The sequence below is a fragment of the Manacus vitellinus genome, unplaced genomic scaffold (assembly GCF_001715985.3).
Source record: "Manacus vitellinus isolate BGI_N305 unplaced genomic scaffold, ASM171598v3 scaffold_9_pilon, whole genome shotgun sequence".
Taxonomy (NCBI): domain Eukaryota; kingdom Metazoa; phylum Chordata; class Aves; order Passeriformes; family Pipridae; genus Manacus; species Manacus vitellinus.
The window spans coordinates 930,878-955,447 of NW_021940917.1; the positions used below are offsets into that span (position 1 = coordinate 930,878).

Consider the following 24,570-nt stretch of genomic DNA (forward strand, 5'->3'; position numbering starts at 1 on the left):
ATTTGGTTATTTATATAATTAAATTATTAAAAGGGTATTCACAGCATCAGACTATCCAACAAGAATATCTTTCTCTTTCTACCAAATGCAGGTAAAAAAGAAGTAAAAGAAAGAAAGATGGAAATGATAACTTCATAGGATAATAACTCGCTTGAGGTACAAAATCAATTAATGCAAAATAACAAATATCACAATTTCACAATGGTACAATAAAAATGCTTTTTATTCATCCCTTCAGTACACAGTAGCAACATAAATATTAATATTAAACTAAGATGGTCTTCACAATTTGAAAAAGAAATTTTCCTTTCAGAGTCATCACTATCTAAACATTCATAATTTGAAACTTCAGCTTCACTCAAGTAAAAACAAACATTCAGTCTCACCATCTTTGGGAGAATGTCTTTCCAAATAATTTGGAATTTGACCTACTATCACACTGCAAATCTTGTATGACATTTAATAATTTAGTTTCAAGTTCCTCAATCATGAGCAAAAAAAGGGGAAAATTGAGCTTACTGTCATTTCAAGTTGAAACTCAAAGTGACCTCAGGAAACAGGCTTGGTTTTGTAAACAGAGATTAATGGAATCACCAGAGAGGATGGAGCAACACTTGGAAACTTTAATCTTAAAAAATCCCACAGTATTCTGAATTTACATTTGTAAGAACACACATGTAGGAAACTTGAAAGTTGAAGAGTAAAGACTCAAAGAGAACTGGAAATAACTTCGTGAAAAATTCCAAGAATATACTTTTAGAATATTAGAAAACAAAAATCTTGAGACAATATCAAAGTATACTATTAAGAAACATTGACAGAAAATCTCAACAATTTAAATCAATTTGCCTAATGGGGAAAACTGCAATAGGGCCTAAGATATTAACCCAAATATGTGTAGTTGGTCCATCAATATCTTCATTTCAGGAGGAGTGACTCACATTTAGTTGAAGTCAAATAAACAAAACATTCAGTTAAAAAAATTCAGTTTATCATAAATTAAAAAGGAATTGGTTTATCTAAGTCTAATTAAAATATATTAGCACTGGAATAATTTTCATGCTGCCTTCTCTTTGAAAGGCAATTCCAGCTGAAGTGGTACAACTCTGTAGCATGGATGAGCCCGGCTGTAGTGAACAGGGCTACGTCTGGCTGGTGATCAGTCACCCCAGCTGTTCTTCAGGGCTCAATCCTAGGAGTAGTTCTGTTCAATATATTTATCAACAATCTGGATATAGAATTTAAGCTTGCTGATTATACCAAACTGGGAGATACTGCTGACTCTCTTGAGGGACCAGAGGTCCTGCAGAGGGATCTGGACAGATCAGACCATTAGGCTATGATTAATGGAATGAAATTTAAAAAGTTGAAATGCTGGATTCTGCATTGAGGATGAAGTAATGTCAGGTACAAGTGTAAAATGGGAGAGGAGTGGCTGGAGAGCAGAGCTGAGAGAGGGATCCGGGGTGCTGGTTGGCATTAAGCTCAATGTGACTCAGCCATGTACCCAGGCAGCTGCGAGGCCAAACACAGTATAACCAGCCAGACAAAGGAGGTGGTTATCTCACTGTATTCAGCTTTGGTGGGCCTCATTTGGAGTACTGTGTGCAGTTCTGGGGCCCACAATTTAAGGATGTGAAGGTCCTTGAATGTGTCCAGAGGAAGGCAACAAAGCTGGTGAATGGCCTGGAAGGCATGGCTTGTTAAGTGGACCTAAACACACAGAATTTGTCTGGTTTGGAGAACAGGAGGCTGAGGGGCAACCTCATTGCTCTCTACAGCTTCCTGAAGAGGGAACAAGGAGAGGGAGGTGCTGATCTCTTGCCCTGGCATCCAGGGATAGGATGTGTGGGAATGGTTCAGAGTGCCATCAGGGGAGGTTCACACTGGAGTTTAGGATCTGTTACTTTACCAGAAGGACTGTCAAACAGTGAAACAGGGTTTCTGGGGAGGTCATCAATGCCCCATGACCATCAGTATCTAAGAGACATTTGGACGATACCCTTAATAACGTGATGTAACTATTGGTCAACCCTCAAATCAGTCAACTAGATGACTGATCCCTTCCAATTCTATTCTATCCTACCCTACCCTATTTGATTCTATTCTGTTCTAAGCCATTCATTTTCAGTACAGCAACTGAAGTTTTTTCTGATTTTAACAGCCTGTAGCACAGTTCTGTATCGCCAGGTTTCTGCTGCACCCTTTGTGAATTACCAGCATTTATATCAACCACTGAAGTTTGGTGCCAGGCTTAGCACTAGTGCAGGTGATAGCATGCTACCCTGAGACAGAGGGTTGTAATCAGTTACTTCCTGGATGTTTCCTGGACTGATCAGTAGCTTCAAACAGGGTTGAAGTGCTAACTGCTGGGAAGTAATGCTATTCTTGCTTCTTAAGTCCTCAGAAACCTGTGAAGCACATATTCACCATAACAGGCTATTCTACAAAGGTTACTGAACTTTTATAGATCTTGCCATCTTGAGAGTAAATTAGAAAGCCACTACTTTATCAGTGTGTGTCTACAGAAGCATACATATCAGTGAAAGGACTCAGCTCAGACAGGTAACTGTATTTTACCACTTCACAGAATTGCATAAACAGAAAGGTCATATTTAGGGAAAATAAGCATCCATCCTGTTTTGTGTTACAAAGGTCTCAGTATCACCCAGTCCTCGCATTAGTTTGAGGGGTTTATTTTTCTAGTTATTTACCGAAGGCTAGCCCTAGCTGACCACTCTGAGGGCACCCAAAACAGCAAATTTAGGAGATGACCTAATAGCACTTCTGGAGGTCCTACAGTTTAGCTTCTACTAGAAGAGACTGGAGGGATCTGTGTGTTCTACCTTCCAGCCCAAATAGGACAGCATGAGGCTTTGTCATCCTTGACAGCTGTACTCCCTCTGAGACCTTGAGCTGAGGAGATAGAACTAAGCCCTGGGAATTTCATGTGGCAATTGCAAAGCCATGTCTTCCAAGCACCAGAGTTTTAGATAATAACGATTATTAATACTAGCAGTGGTTATTTAAAATTGTGAGATTTACAGCTATAGCTCATAACTGTCAAGGAATTAAAAGGATCCCAATTTTTTTAAATGAAATCTAATTCATATTCACTGTGCCTCTCACAGCAAAGTTACACCAGCATTATTAAAAATTTTGTTGCCTTCTTTTCCCTTAGTGGGAATTTACTAAGACCTTCCAAATCCTTGGACCACTAGGGGAAGAGCTAAACCATGGAACTACAGCACAATAAAACTTATCATTATGTATGTTCTTGTTAAATTGTTTTTTACACTTTTAACTCCCAGGTCCTAGGGGCACTCTCAGAGGAAAGCAATGCAAAGACAGAAACACCAGAATCCTGAGCTAACTACTCTAATATTACTAGAAACTGATGGCAATTTAACACTTCCATCCTTGGGAAATCTTTTTAACCTCCTTTTTAATTTGCAGGACAGATCCAGATTTGCCTGGCCAAAAGTAAGAAGAACGGACAGCAGGGGTAGGTGAGAATTAATCTCTTTAGAAGTAATATTCATAACTGAACATTTTAAAGAGATCTATATATACATTTTAGTTGCTCTATACTCTATTTATTCAAGGATGAAATAATTTCTAGAAGTAACAATGCTACAATATCAAAGTGGCATCCCAGAAAACCAAAGCATCCACATATTCACATTAATTTTAAATTTATCATGTCTTATTTTCTATTTAAAGTTTAGAAAATGTTTGAATTTTAAAGATATACAAAACAAGAGCCAAACTTTCTGAGCTTATTCTTGAAAAACATTTCTCCCATATATTCTTTTATAGTCTAAGGTAATATTAAGATAATTTAGTACATAACTCATCTACATCTGCATTGTGTCCTCATGAACTCTCTAGGGAAACACAAATGCTAAAGCTAACTATTAAATATACTTCAAATGTATTTATGTGATCACCAAACTGACATATGTGACTAAGCTCTGAAAATACAGCTGAAACTTCTGTGCAGCTGAACATGAGTAGGAAAGTTGTTCCAGCTACTGTGAAGGAACCTAAGAGATGCTTCTTAGCTTTTTTTAAGAGACACATGTTCTAAACATCTAGCTGCAAAGTGCTCTTCTCCCAGTGGGCTGAATGGAAAACAATATGTTGCTGATTCAGTGAATTGGGTCCCTGTTTCTCCAGTCTTTAATGACTTTGGTTCTAAACGGATTTTGGAAAGGAAGACAGATCAGCTCCAAATTTGGTTCTGAACTCTGTAAAGCACTAGAAGAGCCAAAGAAGTGCAGAAACGCCCTGTGCAGACCTGGAACATAAAACACTATAAATTGGTGGATCGATGTATTTCACATGGGGTTGAAGATATGACCCTTCCTGTCTTGCAAAAATTTCCAAACCACTACAGTCCCTGTCAGAAGAAAATATCAAAAACAGAGACATGAAGAAAGTTTATCAGGTTTACTATTATCATCCCATTTTAACAAAATCACTTCAACTCCATTTCAAACTTTTAAATTTCTTCAGATTGAAGCATTTTCGTTTTTCTCTGAATTATCATTTCTGGTGTACTCTGCATAATGTGACAACATTTTTAACATTTTCATAGAATCACGGAACAGCCTGGATGACACCAAGCTGTGGTTGACACATTAGGGACCGGATGCCATCCAGAGGGACCAGAACAAGCTTGAAAATTTGGCCTATGGGAATCTCATAAGGTTTAACAAGACCAAATGCAAGGAACACTTAAAATTTAAATAGGAAATCTCATGAAGTGAGCCCACAGCCTTTACTGATCCCTGTTGGCCCCTTGTTATCCATAAGTATAGAAAGGTTCACACTGATACTACAGAAAACTGCCACCCCTTTCCTTCTTGTGTCCCTCCAGACTTAAGCACTAAGACTCTTAAATCCAGGGTTCTCATCTCAGCATTTATGGGCAAGGAAACCCTGCAGAGGTTATTAGCTGTTCACTGACCTACTCAAATTAAAGCACTCATATCTGTAAAGGGCACGTTCATTCAAGATGTGGAACCTAAACTTGATTCGTATTGTAAGAAGCAAAACTGTGTATTGGAGTTTTTGTGGGAGCTAGGGTGGGTTTTTTTCACAGTGACAACACTTTCCCAACCTTCAGCTTTCTTGTCCAAAACCCTACTGTTGGGTCACCACCAACAGATCCAGCACACTGAGGCTGGAAGAGCAACCACCATAAGGACAACCACAGAGCTGCTCCCCCATCTGAGCTGCAGACTGAGATGGGGGCTCTTTCTCTCCCAAATAAAACCTCAGACTGAAAGCTTTTTTATGGTTTTGTTGTTTGGTTTTTTTTTCATAATAATGGGGAATTTCACCTACTATGTGTCATTCACAAGAAATAATAGGAAGGTTTTCCCACAGATGTTCACCTCATTGAAGTGAAAGATTGAATCTCTTTCAGTTTTAGACAATTTGTGGTTCTCACAAAAATTGATTTAGGGGAGATAAGCATAGGCCCTCCAGACTTTTTTCAGCCTGAAATCTAAAATTCCAACTTCTAAGACAAGGCCTCTATCCAAATATTTGGTCTGTCTGCTACCCACCTGTTGGGCTGATATCCTACACTACGCTGTATGAGTTAAAACTGTGCCTGGATTACTACAGGCATTAAAAAAAAAAAAAAAAAAAAAAAAAAAAAAAAGAAAAAAAAAAGATAACATTAAAAAAAAAAGCTGAAACCACCTACTGAACACTACGGTCATCTTGAACTGCAGTGGCAAAGATAATATTGCTCTGATTAATAGTCTAAAAGACAAAATAATAATGTTTAGACTCTGTATTAGAGAGTGTCTGAATCTGTACACTAGACAAATATCTACCAGATGGGATACAGTGTCCAAAGTTATTTAAGTAGAACAATTCAAACCAACAGCAGAAAGAAGATGCTGTGGGCGTGAACACACATTGTCACTGCAGATACAACCCAGACTACACTATAAGCTTGAATTCCAGCTACGCTTAAATGCCCAAGTAACCCAGTTTTCACCACTATTTTAAGCTGAATTAACCAACAAAAATTCAACAGCTCAAACTGTGAAGACATCTCTGTATGTGCTTGAGGTAGGAATAGCCTAACTTGCCAGTTCATATCTTTGTTTCTCCCACATTCTTTTTGCTTCAGGTTTGTTTTAAAGGGAACTGATGTTGCTGTTCCTGAATAGTGACACTGAACAAGCTGGGCTTGGTCTTAAAAACACTTCTCCTTCTTGAAGCATTTTTTGAGTTTCCTGGACAGAAAAAACCCTATATTGTAATCAAGAGTTCTTGCTCAGTTTATTAAACCTTTGGTCTGGAGGACAGGATAGTTCAGCTGGAAAAATGAGGTTCCCTTTTGAACAACCCAAACACTGAAAACCAAACAAAACTCCAAAATAGGCAAATAAATTTAAAAAATACAGGGCTATTACAGCAGAAACACCAAAACTTTCACAGAAACAAATCAGTTTGCATCTCTTCAACACTGTAGAAACATGCTAATGGTTTATCACTTAACCATTGACATTCCCTCTCCTGTTTAAATAGGAAGAAAAGCGTATCACCTCACTGAATTAAAATACACCACTCCAGATTTTTGTATTTATCATTTATGTTTCAGCTATTTGCATGGAGAAATTTTGTCTGGGCATTTACTTTGAGCTACAAAAGTACAGTTTGGCTTTTTAAACAGCTAATGTCAAAAATTAATAACAGCCATTAAAATAAAGTAGCTCTGCATTATGTTCTTTCAGATAATGTCACTGCTGTTGCTTACATGCTGCTGTATTTTGCTTTTAAAATAAAGTAGCACAATAACTCTTTCAATTGAAAAATAAACTTCAGCCTTTAAATTTTAATGTGCCTTTGTCAGTATATTCTGAGATCGATTATAATTCTTGATATCATTCTAATTCAATAAAAAAGTTTTTTTCACAGTCACTTGACAATTTTAATATGAATTTGAATTTTTATCTATATGTTAGGAAGCTTTAAAATTCTCAGAAAATACTACTCTAGCTAAACTAAGTAAAAATGCAGCTTAATAAGAACATCAAAAAAAATTTCAATTTGCAGTGGAAACAACATGAGTTGTTATATTTCATTTTGGATTACCTCTAAAAAATAGTTTTTCTCACAGTTTTTCTTTTCAAGGCTTTCTACTGCATTCCGGAGTATAATCTAAACGTATTTATAGTCTCTATTCTAAACTATAATTAAAATTAAAATCTAAATTTAGATTTAGAATTCTGAATTCCTAGTTAGATTTATTCTAAAATGTTTTTCAATATCAAAATTCTACTTCTCTAAATAGATAAATGTTTTACTAAAAATATATTATAAAATATATTTAGCAATATAAAACCAGTTAAGTTTCCCCTGAAACTCCTAATTGACCTATAACTTTCAAAAAGTTGAGGTAAATTGGTAAAAGCTTCCTACATCCTACCTTCTGCATAAAGGTTACTTTGTAGAGATGTATTTTAAAACAAATATCGTCAAATGAAATTCTGCTTTTTGACATTACAGTACCTCTAGTGCTCTGTCAGTAAACTTATTTAACATGTGGAATTACTCGGAGAAATAAAGTAAAAAAAACCTAACAACGAAATAGCAAATAGCAACATTAAGTGTTTTACATCATTAAAAAAAACCACCAAAAGTTTTGTCAAGTTCAACTAAGCCACAACTAAGTTTTAGTACAAACCAGGAGGTAAGATTAATTTAGATATTAAAATATATACATTTGAACTGTATTATAGCTTTATTCTAACACACACTAAATTACACTGATTTATTAATAAATTTAATAAACTTTAATAAATTTCCTGCTATATAGGATGAACAATCCTTCCAAAGAGGATTGTGAAACCTTTTTTATATTATATATTTGTATAAATCCTGTTGTTGTTGAAATTACTTTCTGCCTTATTGAGTTCTAAAAGGTGGGAGAGGTTAACTGATTTTCTTCAAATAAAAAAGATATTTTGATCATATTTCACTAAAAACAACGCTACTTCAAAAAGTGCAGGGAAAAAAAGAAGAATACTGAAGCCAAATCATAAAAACATAAATCCCAGGTAAAAGGAAAGGAAATCCCAGCCAAGGAAAAGCTGTCTGAATAAAGTTCAGGTGAAAATGATGTTTTGAGTTCTACATAGACAAGCAGTGGAGAGAACTGTTCCTTACACCTCACAGGTAACAGCAGACTACAGTAAATACATATTCCTTCCAAAAATTATGATGGAAGCAGGGCCTGAGCTTGGCCCCTACCCTTCCCCATTGCAGCTCCGAGAAGAACATGCATCAGTCTTTATGGGAGGACAAAGAGCTGGCAGCCCTCCTTCAACCTGAGGTGTGCTGCGCATTAGCACCCTCTGAACATCTGCTATGTGGTACCCCTTCCCTGGAGATGAGGGTATACAAATATGCCCTCAGTGATGCTTGGAATGAATAAAATGTGAGAAGTTGAAAATACGTGTTGATTGTTCAAACATTAAATTGGAAAAAAAATCTCACTATAGTACTTGAAACTTTCAAGGTCCGTAAGGGTTTCATCCACCTTTTCTCTATGACTGATAAACACGTTATGATTATTAGAACAATATTTTAAAAAGTAGCTAAAAATTAATGACCATAAGGTCCTTAATTATTGTGCAGGGAGTGGTAGGGGGCAGGGTTTTATGAATTGCAGGTTTCGTTTTCCAAGAGATATATGAACCTAAAATATTTGGAGGGAAATGGTGAAGGAACCCATTGCTACATCTGTCACATGAAATGTTACCACTCAAGTACAATGATAGGCATTAATAACTGCAACCCCAGTCTCACTGCGAGCTTTGCCTAATGTGGCATTGCAGCAATTGGCAAGTTCATGTCCCTGTCAAATAAAGTAATGCAAGGTTGCTCAGCAACCTCTGATCGTGGGTTTGCAGTTCCAGGGCAACATTACATTTTTTTGTGAAAATTCTCAAAAGGAAATCAATTACTGCCTTCATTCCCATTAATCTTTTCTATACTTTCTTTTCAATACAGAGAACAGCATAACGCAAACTGGTAGTTCAAGCCTGATGAGTCATCACCTTATTTCTGCAAGGAAAAAGGAGTGCAACAAAGTGTATTTATATTATGCTGAACAAACAAAATTAACCTCTGCTGTATTTCAACTGACTTCAATGCAGTAATCAAGCATTTGCAAGTTCAAGCCATAAAAAACATATTCTTTTATCTGCAAAGGAGTTGTTAGACAATATCATAGAATCACAGAATATGTTGAGTTGGAAGGGATCCACAAGGATCATTGAGTCCAGCTCTTAGCTCTGCACAGGACAATCCCCAAGCATCGCACCATGTGCTTGAGAGCATTATCCAAATGCTTCTTGAACTCTGTCAGGCTTGGTACTGTGACCACTTCTCTGGGGAGCCAGTTCCAGTATAGTAATATTTTTTTCAGTACACAGCCTCCACAAATGAAGCCATCGAAAAGGAAACAAATACATTTAACATTTTGAGGAGGCCAAACAAATTGCCACTACTTTCTGAAATCCTTTTTCCTGTTCCTAACTCACTACTCTGTAATTTAAAACATCTAAATGACATACTGCATCATCCGAAATGAGCTTTGTCACTATTTTATTGACTTCCAATCCTATTTCATGTTGTATCTCTGAAACATGTAAACTGATGAGACAATGAGGATGGATATTCACGCAGTATTATGAATGTTTATTTAAGCAGCAAACAGAACTGCCATATTCCGTACATAATCAACCACTCCAGAGTCTAAGGATTATTGTTTCTTTGTAATGTTTCTTCACCTGTACTCTCTGATATGTAATTATAATAAAGCATAGGAATGAGAGTTGACAAAGTTCTGACAAAACTATTTCATTCATGCAAACAGTATAAATGGTAATTAAAAAATAGGTTTTATTTTTTAACAAAGTTAGAAACACTGTTAAATCTCTATCCAGTTATTTAAACATCAATATAAAACTAGTAAGCACATTAATAGCAAGAGAATTTGTAACATTCAAAATTACTAATGTGGTGACCTAAACTGGTCACACTGTTTCCAGTGAATATGTATATTGCCAGCAATAAACCTTTTCATGCTGTACTTGGTCTTACAAATCCGAACTCTTATTAGTCATAGTAAATACAAGGTTTTCTTTAATTCTTTCTCATGAGACTTGATTTAAGCAATTTCCTCTTCTATCACCAATATAATTTACCAAAGTAATAAAGAAGTGACTCATGGGAATATCTGAGTTATATTCATCTGTGGGGCGTGTGTAGGCACTAATTCCAACACGATGAACCTAGACTATACTCCTTCAACTTTGAACTCTAGCAAAGTCTGGTATCTTCCAGTCTGGACAACATGCTGAACCAAATATAGAGAAGCATGCAACTTGTGCACACGTTACTGACACATTCACCTATTAACCTTATTTGGTTAATGCTAAAGTTGTACAAAAGTTTATACTTTTTTGTGTAAAAGTAAGGTTTGCCAGCATCCTTTATTTATATAAGAGGTCTCCACAACCACATGTAATCCCATTGACTTCGATAAGACAACTGCAGCAACAGCAATTCATGTAACAGTTTAATAGGAAAACAAAAAATTTCTCTTTCACAGGATCTAAAGATACACTAAAAGAAAAAGCAAGTAAGCAAACTAGACCAAAAAAAAAAAATTCCTAAAATTATCGCATTATGCAGCATTCAACCCTAGTAAGAAATAAAGCATCTAGATCATCCTAACTACCAATTAGTGAGTATTTCAAAAGTATTACAGCACACCGAGGGACTGTTAATTCTAGCATAGTCACATAATATTCCACTTCAAGTAGCTATTTGCAATCACAACAATAAAAACAAGACAAAAAAGTGTCATTAATTCAGACATACACAGGTGTCTCCTGATGTACCATTTTTTATAGTGCTGGAAGATTCAATTCAGCTTTCACTGGATTCATTGGAATCTTTCACTGTATTTAATGGGAGCTGCAATGGGAATTTAAGGAAGAAACAACAATTTTTTTTTAAACCCCGACCTCCATGAGGCCTACATTTTAGATGAAGTGTAGTTAATCTAATTAAGCAGTAGCTTAAGCTTCTAAATTACTTCACACTGCAGAGAAAAGCCAATGAGAGCTGATATTCAATTCATAAACTAATGACAAACAGGTTACAGCTTTCAGACACTATCCGTTTCACACATTTAAAGAACATTCCTTGGTGGCCTTCTTGTTTGAACAGCAGAATCTTACAACCTGAGGGCTGAGTGAATGCTTAGCTGTCTAACTCGAAGAATTTTTTTTCTTGGAGAAAGGATCAAAGCTTCTACTGTATATTTGTTTAATACGTTGACGCTACATATAAAATACTAAAATACTGAAATAGGGAAAAGATGGTCATTAAGAACGATAGCAGTGAATTGGTTAAAACCATGTATTCTTTATAAATGGATTTACATTTCCATTTTGAAACATTTGTTTTCAGAGTCCTACAAGATAAGAAACATCAGAAGAACAATACAGATGCCAATCACTGCCAGAACTATTTACTGTGCAGTTATGTCTGTCAGATTAGTATTTATATTTGCCAGGCACGAAATGGAAATTGCTCAAACTTCACAAGATTGGAATGGTATTTATCTACAAGAAAGCTTTCAAAAGAGCAGTCTGTTGCAACAGTAGAACCATTTATTGATACCAACACAGTCCATAGCCCTTTTAGGTCACAGAATGGTTAACTCTTACAGCAAGTAATGCTTTGCAACTCTGTTTAAATCCAGTTATCAGTTTTCCCAGGTGAGGGTTTTGTGATCTGTCAGTTGGCCATGCTCATCATACACTGGGATTCATCAGAAGGAATCTGTTGTTCACTGACAATGGAAATTTAAACTACTCTGTGCTGAAGCAAACATATTGCTTTGTCAGACAGGTAGAAAGAAATAATGACAGTAATGCAGTGATGGGCACATGTCAAGACTGTCAAAGATATCCCAGATATTGCCATACATTTTTTCTCTGGAATGAACTTTAACTAGGTATGAATAAAATCCTATTAATGTTGTGCTTTCAGTTCATGAAAAGCAAATTACTCCCTTTACAAAGGAGCAAACAGGAAAACTGTATACAGTATCACACTTAATACTGTCATGCTAGCTAGGGCTGGAGCTCTTTTGTGGTGGTGATGGGACACATCTGGTCTGTCAGCCTTCCTGATATAATTGGGGTACATGCAAATGCATTTCTAATGTCCTTACTAAGAGACTATTGAGATTTTCATAAACTGCTACTTCATGGAGTATAATACTTCAAAAGTGGAAAAAGCTAATGTGAGCTGTAAGACCACTTTGTGGGTATCTGCACTGGTTGCACTCTACACCCAACTGATAAAACTATCAGTGGTTCAGGGTGGAGCTTGGCTGCTCAAGAAAAAAGAGTTTATTCTGCAGTTCAGTCATACAGGGAAGGGGCACTTACTAATTTCCAAGAGAGGTAGGGGAACTTTGCCAGCTTAAAGCCCTCCCATTGCTGTTCATTCATGCTTGGTTCACTTGGTTCACTGGAGCACAGCATACTCACAAAAGCATTGAACTTTTTCAACGTTTAGTGTATGATCTGTTTGCTTCAGTTCAGCTCAGATCAATTACTGAAGATACGATACTTGATGTTCTGCAGCTCAGAATGTGGAAGGAATAAGGACAGAGTAGCTGAATAAAAACACTCAGTGAATTAAAGTAATTGAAAATCTCTCATATAAAAAACATTTTTCATATTTCAAAACGTTACAAAAATGTGATGTCAATTTTTAAAACGAGATCCGAAGCACTACAGACTTCCAAGTCACTACTAGACAAATGAGTAGAAATTAAGAAATAAGATAATTAATGTTCACTTGGATAAAAAATCACCACTTATATAGTTAATAATAATAATAATAATAAACAGAGGAAAATTCTGTCTTACGAATTTATTCATGTTCTTTGAAGAGGTCAAGCAAACAGATAAAGAGAGATAAATAGATACACTCTGGTTGAACTTTTAAAAGGCTTTTGACAATGGCCTTCACCAACAGGTTTTAAGAATTTAAGAACTCATTGCATAAGGTCTTTGCAGAAGTAAGCAATCAGAAGACTGAAAACAAAGCTTAGGAATAATTATTTATTGATTTATTTATTAAATAGCAATTAGCTTTTTGCAATGGGTGGAGGGCCCTGATAAAGTTCTGCTGGGTACCACAGCAGAACCTCTTTTGGGACCTACACTATTTCATTATAAAAAGTATGCATGGAGAACAGAGGGAGAAATGAGGTGTAGATGTCAGCCACGACAGATCTAAAGGCTGCAGCTGATTGTGCACGTGCTATAGAAGGTCCATGTAAAACTGAGTCACAACAATAAAACGGCAAATGAAATCCAATATAGGCAAAGGTGGATCAACTGATGTACAAACCTAGCTTCACACTAACTATTTTGAGCTGCCCCGTACCATTAAGAAGTGACAATCTCAGGGTTATGGCAGACTAATCCATGAAAACTCAGCTTGATAGAAGTCCCAACAACAAATTATATACTAGACATCAGCTGAAGTATGAAGAATAAAGCAGAGAACATGGCACTATGAGAAAAATGCAAGGCTCTAGTCTCCTCTATTCAAAGAAGACATAATAGACCTGAAGAAGTTTTCAAGTGGCAGAAGAAAGATGGACAAAGATATAGTACAACTTCTGTATGAAGAATAGCAAAGTATTACAATACAATATATAGAATACAAGTTAGAGGAAAATATTTGAAATCTAAAAACCTATACAAGAATGGACAAAAATCATCTTTCACCATCTCTTTCTAACATCTAACAAAGTTAGTAAGTAACAAATGAAAGAGAGGTGGTTCTCCACATAGTGAAGTAGCAAACTTTAAAATCCTTGCCACACAAAATTGTGACTGCCGAAAGATTACTTTTAGTTCAAAGACAGAACAAGAATCTGAACAAAAAAGACACTGCGAACTTCTAAGTATGCAGAAACCATATCCTGCTCATGCAGGCTCCTCACCTGAAAACAGCTGAAGAGAGTGTTAGGTAGAAGCATCGGATGCTTGCTCTGTTCATCCTCTCCCATGGAGAGTAATTTAAAACCTCTGCCTGTTCCTATGGCAGTGGTGTCTAGATGGATCTTCTAACTGACTCAGAATGACCTTGCATCCTTACAAGTCTATTTGAAAAAAGGCTTTTAACGTGAACAAAAATGTTACAGGATCTATTTCTCTATGTCCTAGATGTTATACTACTGGTTTTAGAGGTGCAACACAGTGTGTGTTTTCTTTCCTGTTTGTTTTTAAGACATCAGGTTACTGTGTCAATATGTTCTACAAAGAAAGACTCAATAAAAGAAAAAAATGTTCTCTAGGTTTATCCAGAGGGCAGGCTACATATTACCATTGATTAAGCGACATATTTCTAAAAGGAGAATATTATCTGATTTTAGGCTTGAATTTTAGCCACATAGCACTACTCTGCAACACTTTCATTGCCTGCTAAGCACTCTTATATAAAACCCAGTGGTTTTGTTATAGTTTGAATAAAGAATATAGCACAGGTTTTAACTATGACTTGCAGCATCTATATAACTTCAATTTGGCCCCAGAACGCAAACCTAAGTGATGCCTGTTCTCTGTTGGCACAGAAACATCCTAAAAAACAAAAAACAGACAAAGAGGAGACAAAATGTAATTTGACCAAAATGAGGCTCCTGTTGATGGCTATCCCTTACTTAGAAACATGCCATTCCCCTGGAAGCAGATTCTTTCTATATGGGAGAGTCTGTGCTGAGAATTTTTTCTTTCCTGATTTGTTTAAAACTGTGTATTCCACAATCTTGCCTGGTTAACATAGTTTTTACAATCTCACCTCCATCATACACCATCTTGTAATCCACAAGAACTTCCACAACAAGCTATTCTGCCAGGACTTCATGCTGTAGCTCTGATACTCTTCTGGACTTGCCAATGTTTCATTCCAAACAGTTTTTCATTCTGCAAATATCAGTCAAATTGGGTCCAGCATGTTGCCAAAGAAACGCTTACTGTCTTAAGGTATAAATCTTCAGCAAGCAGGATTCTGTTTGATATTTTTTCCTGTGTTTGGCAGGTGACAAAGAGCACCACAGTTCCTCACTAGGGACCACGTGATATACTCAGATCCATGGTTGACATGTATCTCCACTTTGTGATTTTACAATTCATTATTTTGAGGGGAAGAGGAAGATATACTGGCCAATCACAGAACACAGCTGCAAAACATGCAACTATGATATTGGAAAGATATTGCCTGAGAAAGACAGTTATTTATGGCATTGTACAAAGCAGTGAGGAGATTGTATACAAGCAGGCCATAATTTCTGATCGAGGCAAACAGATGTCAATCAAAACACAGCAACTATGATGACTGTAAGAGTGAGAAGTCTATCTTCTAATACGAAACTAAAAGCTACAGAAGCAAAAGTAAAGGCTGGCCCTGCAAATGAAACAGATGAGCCACTTAAGCACAAGAACAGACGTATAATACACTGGCCATGACTAATTCAGTCTGTAAGTTGGGGGAAAAAAAACCCACAAAACTTTTAAACCTGGTTAATTTCAGACTAGTTTAAAACTGGGGTAAAAATTCTACTTAGGAATACCTTAAGGTATATAATGATCTTGTCCAATCCAATGCTATTGAGATTTTTATATTTATTTTGAGTGGATCCTTTGCAAATTAAAATCTTTATCTATATTCAAGTACCACCTGAGTAATAGTACTTTCCAAATTCCTGAAGCAGAGCACAAAAATAAACTATGGAACAGCAGGTCAAAACTATGTAAGTAAGATTAATATATCTATTTATTACAGCAGGGCAGCAAACAACTGTCTGACTGAGCCCCTCTAGAAACTGTTTTGGTCAGCATTTCAACTAGTGGCCTGAACGCTGGCATGGAAGATAACATACATGAAGAAGCAGAGATGATATGCAAGCACACTGAGGGACAGGAACAGAATTCAAAACAGACACTGTAAAACAAGTCTGGAAAAGCAGGACAACATTCAGTAAAGGCATAAGCAAGGTACTAACCAAACAAATATTAACCTACTGGATAAATTCAGGGGGGAGAACAGTGGGCTAGGAATTTAGCAGAACCAATATGAACCGTAGCAGATCACAGGCTGAACTCAGTCAAGAATGTCATATGGCTGCAGGATAGACAAATGCTGTAATAGGTTATATAAATAGGTGTGCTATCCTGAAGACAGCTGAAGGAATCCTTATGCTGTATTCAGCTGTAATGATCTGGCAGCTATTTGCTCAAAATGAGCATCTCTTAGAAAGACCAGAGTCAAACAGCATGACTGGTCAGTGAAAGTCTGGCTTACATGAAACAAAGGTAAGGACTGAGCATGGATGAAAAAATTATAAAAGTCGGTGACAGGAAGAGGGAAATGCTACAACTTCTCTGATGTTGCTACTCTTTATGTTCATAGAGAAACAAGAAACACAGGCTTTGAACTTCAGAAAGACTAATACAGTTTTGACTTCCCTGGGGCAGCGCATAAGGACCACAGACAGGCACCGTGGAGCTTCCTTACTGAAGACCTTTGAAAACTGGGCATATATCTGCCAGCAAACATGTGGGCACAGTTGCTTCTCTTTAAGGGCACTGCAATGGACAAAACAATCTGTAATGATGACCCTCCTGCCCTTCACATCTACAGCTATTAGCCATTGTCAGTCAGAGGTTATATCATACCAGACATGACTGATGTCATACCAGACCTATGTATACCAGTATGCATTACTGATTTACCTCGATACGTTTTACAGATTTCTTCTGGTTCTTCCATTTTAACCTAGTCTGGCCCACTTCTTTATGTACTTTGTTTGACAGAAGCAGTTTACACAAATGTTGCCATTTGTAAGTTGGGCTTGCAACTAATTGTTATTCTCAAAAGCATAATTTAGTGTTTTCCTAAGGGTTTTAAATAAAAAAATCATCACATAATTTGTAGCTTGACTACTATGCTGTTAAACAAGATTCTCATCTTTCCTCATTTTGTAACAGCATACAAAGACTACTAGATAGCCTCCTTTTCTTCATCCGTCTCCTAAAGAGTAATACCAAGTTCTGTTCCCTCTCCCTCCTCCCTCTCATTTTTAACTGCAGAGACAAGAGAACTTCTGCTAAGTATGAAGTAATAAGCCATGGAATACCCTTTGTAGTCTCCGGTATGTGTGGGTATACTGGTTCTGTGGCATGTGAGCACTCGGAAAAATTTTGTTTCAGACTTGCATTTTTCAAATATTTTTCTATCTGGTGGTTATTCTCTACCAGTCCATAAATGTACTTTTTTTTCTGCTATGAGTAAGAGAAAATTCAATTTTCCATGGTGTATCTGTGTAACCCACTATATATATCTGCATGCGCATACAGCTTAGAGTGCACCTAACATTAATGCTTCTAATACCATAGTCCTGATACCTCTCTCTTTAATATTCAGGACTTCATTAAACTTACTACATGTATTAAATTTTAGTAAGAGTATACTCTGTTTTAATGCTGTGACCACCCAGGCTCTTAAGGTGTATGTCTCTTCTATTATCTGCCTATATTATGGGGTAGTTGAACTTTGCACACAGAGGCCTTCCATCCTCCCTTTCAGAGACACCCATGTAAAGTGGTGGAGACCATAACAGCAAATTCCTTCCTTTGCTGAAGACAACAGCCTTCGTTTAGGCTTTTTAGTTCAAAATAAGTTTCCTTTTCCCTTAATTAAATGCTTTTTTACTTATCTTCCAATTTGAATGATTTAGTCTGCAAAATTTACTTCATCCTTCCATCAGGAATACATTTGGAAAATGAAAAACAGCCATTCCTCCTATTTTTTCTGATCAATTGACCTTGTAACACAACATCTTCTCTGTGCCATCACTGGAACCTCAGGTTTAAAATGAACTAATATTTACTAATTCTTCGTGTGATTTGCTGGCATTAAATCTATAAATCCCCAAATAAAAAGAAACACCAAGCAAACCCATAAAACAAACAAACAAGAAAATACCAAAAAAACCTCCCACCACAGAATATGTACTGGCAAATCACATCAGCATTTACATTATTTAAAAAACCACATCTGTATATCTAACTGTGACTCCCAGGCCACACGTCAAAATTAGCACGCTTAGCTATCTTTTGGCTTATAGTGTGTATTCCTTGAAGGAAGAAAATTGGAGGGACAGGGTAGTCTGTCACTTGTCAAGGGCAGGGAGTAAGCTACTAGGTTCTGAAAGAGATCAGAAAAGTAAAACTACTGGAAAAATATTATTAGGAGAGGAAAGATGTGATCTGGAAAAGTGCTAACCCATCCTCAGTCCCTGCCTAGAATTAAGAAAGAAAAAAGGAATAGAAGGATCTGAAGTTTACTCCTGAACTAAATAATGCAGTATTTATCTCCCTTGTTGGAGCCACAGATAAGATATTTTTATCTCTTCCATTATTCAATCACCTTTGGGGTATCAACTGTCTGTTTTTCTTGTGCTCCTGAACCTTCAATTAAAATCTACTGCCTGAACAAGAAACTCCTGGCACTTGATGACAGCAAAATAGTCACAATATTTAAGCCAATTGTACAACATGCTATACAGACTATATGCTTAATCCTTGACGGCTACTAACAGCGGAAGAAATGTTCCCGAAAGTCAGGGACAGATACTTTGTTCTAAGAGAAAGGTCTGCTTTATGCAGCCACTGCAAGATAGAAAACATGTCCGCAAGGAGCTGCTGGGGGATGCATTATACCCCAAATTGCTGTATCCAGCACGTAACTTAGAACAACTCCTTGGCTGTTTTGCATTATACTTCCTTATTGCAGTCCCAGAGGACTTGCTAGTCCAGACCACTGTCTTAGAAAACCCAAACAAGAAGAACAGATTTTTTTTCACAAGAGAAGGATTTGTTTGCTAGAGAAACTACTAATTGCATTTCAAGGGTAGGCCAGGAAAGCTTGCAATACATTGGGGAAGGGGGGGGGGGAGGGAAGAGGAAGTCACCCCTATGCATTTACATCCCGATATGACATATGAATGCTATTTTAAAGTCCACTGAAACACAGGAGACACACCTTACATTGGTAATACAGGAAACAGAAGATAAAGAAGCAGCATGTTGGACCAATTTGTAGGTAACAGGAATCAAAACATATAGCCTAGAAAACTAGAGAGTAAAAGAGGATTCTTTCTCTGTTACGCTGTGTCCCCTAAAAATTAATGCAAAGCTCCTCTTTTCAATAAACAGAGAAGCTAAAGCTTCAAGTTTCCATAACAAGACATAGAGACCACAGAAGAAGTTTGAGAGCAACAAGAGTTTAGCAGAAGGTGTGAGTAGAAGGAGTTCTCCACTGCTCACCAGCAGGTGATCTCAAGGCCTCTTTTAACAGTCCTTTCTGCCATCTGTTTCTGATTGACTTGTCCAGTCATTCAGGTAGCCTTTGCAGCTCCACCATGGCAATAAAAATGGACTTGAAAGGTATTTCAAGACTCAGCTGGACATTCTCCAAATCCCACAAGCATCAAAAAAAAAAAGGAAACTTAAATTCCTCCTGTTACCAGGAATGCATTAAATAACAAAACCTGGAAGAAGGTATGTTGACCAGTGTTTACAATTCAGAGCCTTCCTGGATCTACTATCTTGTCTCCACTGATCAACTTGGTGTACTTTTCAATGCCATTTTTCCACAAATACAAAATTAACAGAATGGCTGGTAAGAGTAAGACCTTCAGAACTCCTCTTTTCCACTATTCCCTTCACCTCTAATCACACAATTAACTGTTGTCAGAATACTCCTGGTTTGCAACTGAGTTCCATTTTTATACAGTTTCACTACCTCTTATCTTGAACATTTTAATTAGATTATTTTTCTGGGTAATTTGTACTGAGTTGGTTCTTTGGAACAGCTGTAGTGGAATTTGGATTTAGCTTTTTACACTTTCTTCTTAGAGATGAGCTTTTAACTTTAATTTAACCAAAAATATTAAACCTACTTTGTAACCCTATGAAAAAATTCCACTTATTGGTTATCTCTTTCAATGTTTTCATATGAGAAAATTCTGCATACTGGTTATCTCTTTCAGTGTTTTCATAGTGTATTCAATTAAGAGAATGTCTTTCAACATCTCACACAAAGAGATTTTAAAATTACTTGCAATTGTTTCTCAATAGTAAACAGTGGGTAGTTGCCCTATTCCCATCTTCTTTCGCACTTTCTCTTTTGTGTCAAATATCTTCCTGCTTTTCCAAATATATGCAAAAAGCCTGTTACAGGCAAGTCTAACTCATCAGTCCAGACTGCCCCTCCCTTTCTCCAAAAGTTACTTTCTCCAAAATCTTACTCTATTTACCCATCTTTACCAAGACATACAGTCTACAAAGAGTGATTGAGAGGCTTTATAGAAAACAATGCACTTTATTTATTTGTTTAAGAAATACAGTTATAGTTATTTTACACAGGCTTTAAACCATATATATTAAAGTGTTTAACTACATATGGTCAGACCACAGCCATTTGGATTATTTTATAAACTCTGAATTCTCAGATTATAAATTCTATCTAGCAACCAGGGCAGTATGATGAAAACTGTACAAGCACTAGCAGGGAATAAAAGAACAAACATTAGACTGACTACCAACATAATAAATGTGCTGCCACGGAAATACCATTTGGAGATAATTTTGCAAGGAGTTATCAGAAACTGAAAAATGGCCATGAAAGGAAACCTGTGTAGGACTTTGTGCAAATGCACACTTCTTAGTGCATGTAACGGTAGTGGTAAGACACATGTTGGCACAGCACATAGACATCTAGCACCCAGTTACTCCATTCCAAAATACATACAGGAAGTTCTGTGGAATTTCTTCACATATGCCCACCGTGTGCTTCTTCTTATCAAAGACTAATTACAGCCAGAAGGTAAGGAGTAACCCATTAGTCTAATTCACACCATTATGGAAGTTTTCTTTCTCATGTATTCATCATTTAATATTCTTATATCTATCTTTGACTTGCACTCTCCCTACCTGTATAACTAAGTAAAGGTATTGGTTCTCTTTACATCTGTATATTGGCTCTCTTTTTATCTGTATACCCAGTAAAGTATTTTCCAGCTTTTCATTATTTATAGTCTCTATTTTCTCTCATTCTCATCTGTATACCCAATCAGAAATTTATCCATTATTGATATCTCCTAGTTGTATGCATGGCACTTTCACCGACATATAAGAAACTATTGTGGCTCACTACATTCTTTTCCTAATTCAACATAAGGTCTGGATATGCAAAGTATAAAAAGGCAGGCTCTGAATTGTCCAACCAGCCTGACAAAATTAAAAACCAGGAAAAGTGCATCCTGCAACCAACTGGGCATATAATGGCCTAGATAGGAATATAGACAAACACTTTGAGTAAAAGACATGTGTAACACACACACAAAAAAAGTGATCAATGCAAAAAAATTTTGTGCTTGGATTCCTAAAGAGTAGTTTCAAGGTAGTAGTTCAATTTTTACATGAAAGCTTGGTCCCAAATTTTTGTGCATCCAACTGGAAGTAGCACTGCCTGCTCACCTAAGCGCTACAACAGAGAAGTTGGTAGTCATTTTTTCATTAGGTAACTGCATCTTTACACATCGTATTTTGTGCTACCTTAGTGACATTTTCCAGCTTCTCTCATGTAAATTATTTATCTTAATAGACTGCACAGCTGTCTTATTCTGGCTTGCAATGATTGGGAACATGTGGGAGATATACTTCAGACTTTTGAGTCAATGATGCTGGAAGTGGGAATTCATTTTAAAACACAATAATAATCGGGTCTCACTTTGATCTGATTGATATGAAATGCCTGCTGTGTAAATGCAGCTGCATTTTTGTGAATTTCATGTATAAAAGAAAGCCTCCTGTACCTGTAAATGCTCATTTCTAACTTTTCAATTCATGTAGCAAAAACTGTCTAGAAAGAGTGTACTTGGATGTTTACACCCAAGTTGTAAACAACAATGGAGTTGTTTATTTTTTCGGCATTCACCTTGTAAATCCTACACATACAATTCATATTTTGACGGCAATTGCGAGGGATAACTAGAAAACTGAGTATAAACACCATCCGAAAAAGCAGTGTTAGGACATTTCATACAGAACTGTGCCTAGTTGTAGCAGGGAGCATTATTCAGTGTGACGGGATCCAGTGTTTACTCACTTGCAGTTTCTAAATCTGCCTGGATCCAAGAATTTTCTGACAGTGTGATGTGTGGATCTAGCGAGCTCAGGTACGGCCCCGGCCCTCTGGTGCGGTCTCCTTCCCCGCGGAACCCCGCCGGCGGCCACACGTCCAGCAGCCGCTCTGGGACACCCTTGCCACCACCTCCTTCCGCACGCCCCCCCAAACCGGGGGTCGGGACGCCCCCCGCGGCCGCAGCTGCCACGTCCTGGCTGCCGGGGAGACAGAAGGGCACTCGCCGCAGAACGAGCTCCTCTTCTACCGGCGCTTTTCAATTTGCAAGGTGGGGGCAGGAGGGCGCCCGCGGCGGAGCGAAGTTCAGCTGCCGCGAAGGCAGCGCGGGGGCGGGACCCCTTCGCCTTACGGTCTTCCCCGCCCGCGCCAGCTTCACACCTCGCTCGTAAGAGGAGGGAACCCACAGCCCCAACCCCTCGGCCATACCTGTCCTCCGCGCATTTCACCTTCCCGCGGCACGCCGGGAGCGGGGCGCCGGGCTGGCTTCGCGGGCCGCCCGGCGCGCGGGCCTGAAGGCGGGGCCTGGGCGGCAGCGGCGCGGGGCTGCCCCGTCCCTTGCCTTGTCCTATTGCCCTGTTCCCGGCGGCGGCAGGGGCGGCGGCAGCGCACCCTTGCCCGCCCGCCTGCCGGCCACAGCGCCAGCGCCCGCTAGGAAGTAGTTGTGAGTAGGGTTACCTGTCCTATATTGACGTATCCGTATTTGCTCGCTACCCTGTTGGCCTCCGGGAGCCCCCCGGTTATCCGCACAGCCCAGTGGTTGGTGTAGAGGCGCGTCCTGCAGGCGGGCAGCAGGAACCCTAGCACTAGGGCGAGCCGGCAGAGAAGGTCCCCGCCGCCTCCGCCTCCCCAGCAGCAGCGGCGCTTCCAGCCCATCTTCTCCTCCTCAGCACACAACCCCCACAAAACTTCTTCCTTCTTCCGAGACGCTTCTCCTCACCTCCGGGGGGCACCGGCGGCGCGTCCTCCGAAGTTACCCCGAGGAGGAAACTAGGAAGAGCTTGGAGTAGTGCATTGAACCGCCCGGGGGTTAAATGATGAGGGGTTAGGAACAGTGGTTCTGATCAGTGATTGCTGCTGTCTTCTCTTCCCGTCGCTCTCCGGGGTAACTTGCTCGGAAAGCTTCTCTCACAGTTCCTGAGCGCCAGCTTCTCCCTCTATCCCCAGCTATATGGGAAGTCGTCTCTCCGCGGGGAGGAGGGTTCCTTCTCCCTCTCTCCGCGTTTCCCTCCGCTCTGACTTCCTTCCCCCTGCCAAGCGGTCTTCAACCTCCTCTCCCGCGTCTGGCTTTTCTTCGCCTGTACTCGCTCCCCAGGACCACTGGGACTCCGGCGGCAGGCGATGTGTGAGTGTTGGCAGCTGAGCGCCTCAGTGCACTCCAGCTCGGCCACCTCCCTCTCCCTTCTCCCCTCCCTCCTCCTTCTCCTCCGCCTCCTCTCCCCGCCCTCTCTCCCGCAGCGCCGAAGGGCAGGGGAAATGGCAGCCGCGTTGGGCCCACGTCGTGCTGAGTCTCTGCGTCCCGTGGCCCCGGGCTACAGGCTGGCCCCGAGCGTCGACTGCCCGAGCGCTCTCCTTTCCCATCGGGCGGGAGCTGCGCGCCCCCGCGCCGCTGCGGCAAGCCGGCGATGTGCGAGGCCTGCAGCAAGGGCCTCGTGCCGGCACCGGCGGCGGCCCGGGCCCTGCCCCTCGCGGGGAATGCCCGGGCGAGAGGGGCGGGGGGAACCCCAGCGCCCCGATCGCCAGTCTGCCCTTCGGCCCCGGTGAGAGTGAGCCTGAGTAGCAGGCAGGACAGGAACAGCCTGTCTGCCGCCTGTCCGGCAGCCACGGGCTGTGTTGTGAGCCCGTCTGTTGGTCTCTCTTTACAGACACTGGACGTTGTCATTTAATGCCGAGCTTTCCCCCACAGCCCATCTGTCCGATGGTCACCCTGTGCAGAAAGAAAAGTGGGTGGCTGCCACTTCGGCAGAGGAGGGGTTGTCCAGACCCAGATGGGGAGGACGGCCTTCCCAGTGCTCCCCTGTTCCTGTCCCCGTGCAGCTGGCCAGCAGCTCTGCAAGCTTGCTGGGAACCACTTCCAGCACCAGAGCGCCTGTGGGCCCAGAGAAGATGCAGCTGGTCAGCTGCAGCTGGCCCAGGCACCACCAGTACTGAAGGTACTCCTGCCTGGAGGAAGTGAGAGAAAACTCATGTCCGTCCGTCCAGTCAAGCCTGAGCTGGACTAAATCGTAGAGC

At 39.4% G+C, this 24,570-nt stretch overlaps 1 protein-coding gene across 6 annotated transcripts in view; it reads right to left on the reverse strand.

The window, feature by feature from the left end:
• The window catches only part of PCSK5 (proprotein convertase subtilisin/kexin type 5), a 249,914-nt gene extending 226,160 nt beyond the window's left edge, over nucleotides 1-23,754 (reverse strand). For 3 of the 6 annotated variants that reach the window (XM_018085967.2, XM_018085964.2, XM_018085968.2), the window contains exon 1: nucleotides 23,017-23,754. In XM_018085967.2, coding sequence (XP_017941456.2) covers nucleotides 23,017-23,214 — 198 coding nt within the window. In that variant the 5' untranslated portion in view covers nucleotides 23,215-23,754. The remainder of the gene's footprint in view (nucleotides 1-23,016) is intronic. The other 3 variants (XM_018085966.2, XM_018085965.2, XM_018085969.2) reach the window with 2 other exon arrangements.
• Between the last annotated feature and the right edge of the window lie 816 nt (nucleotides 23,755-24,570).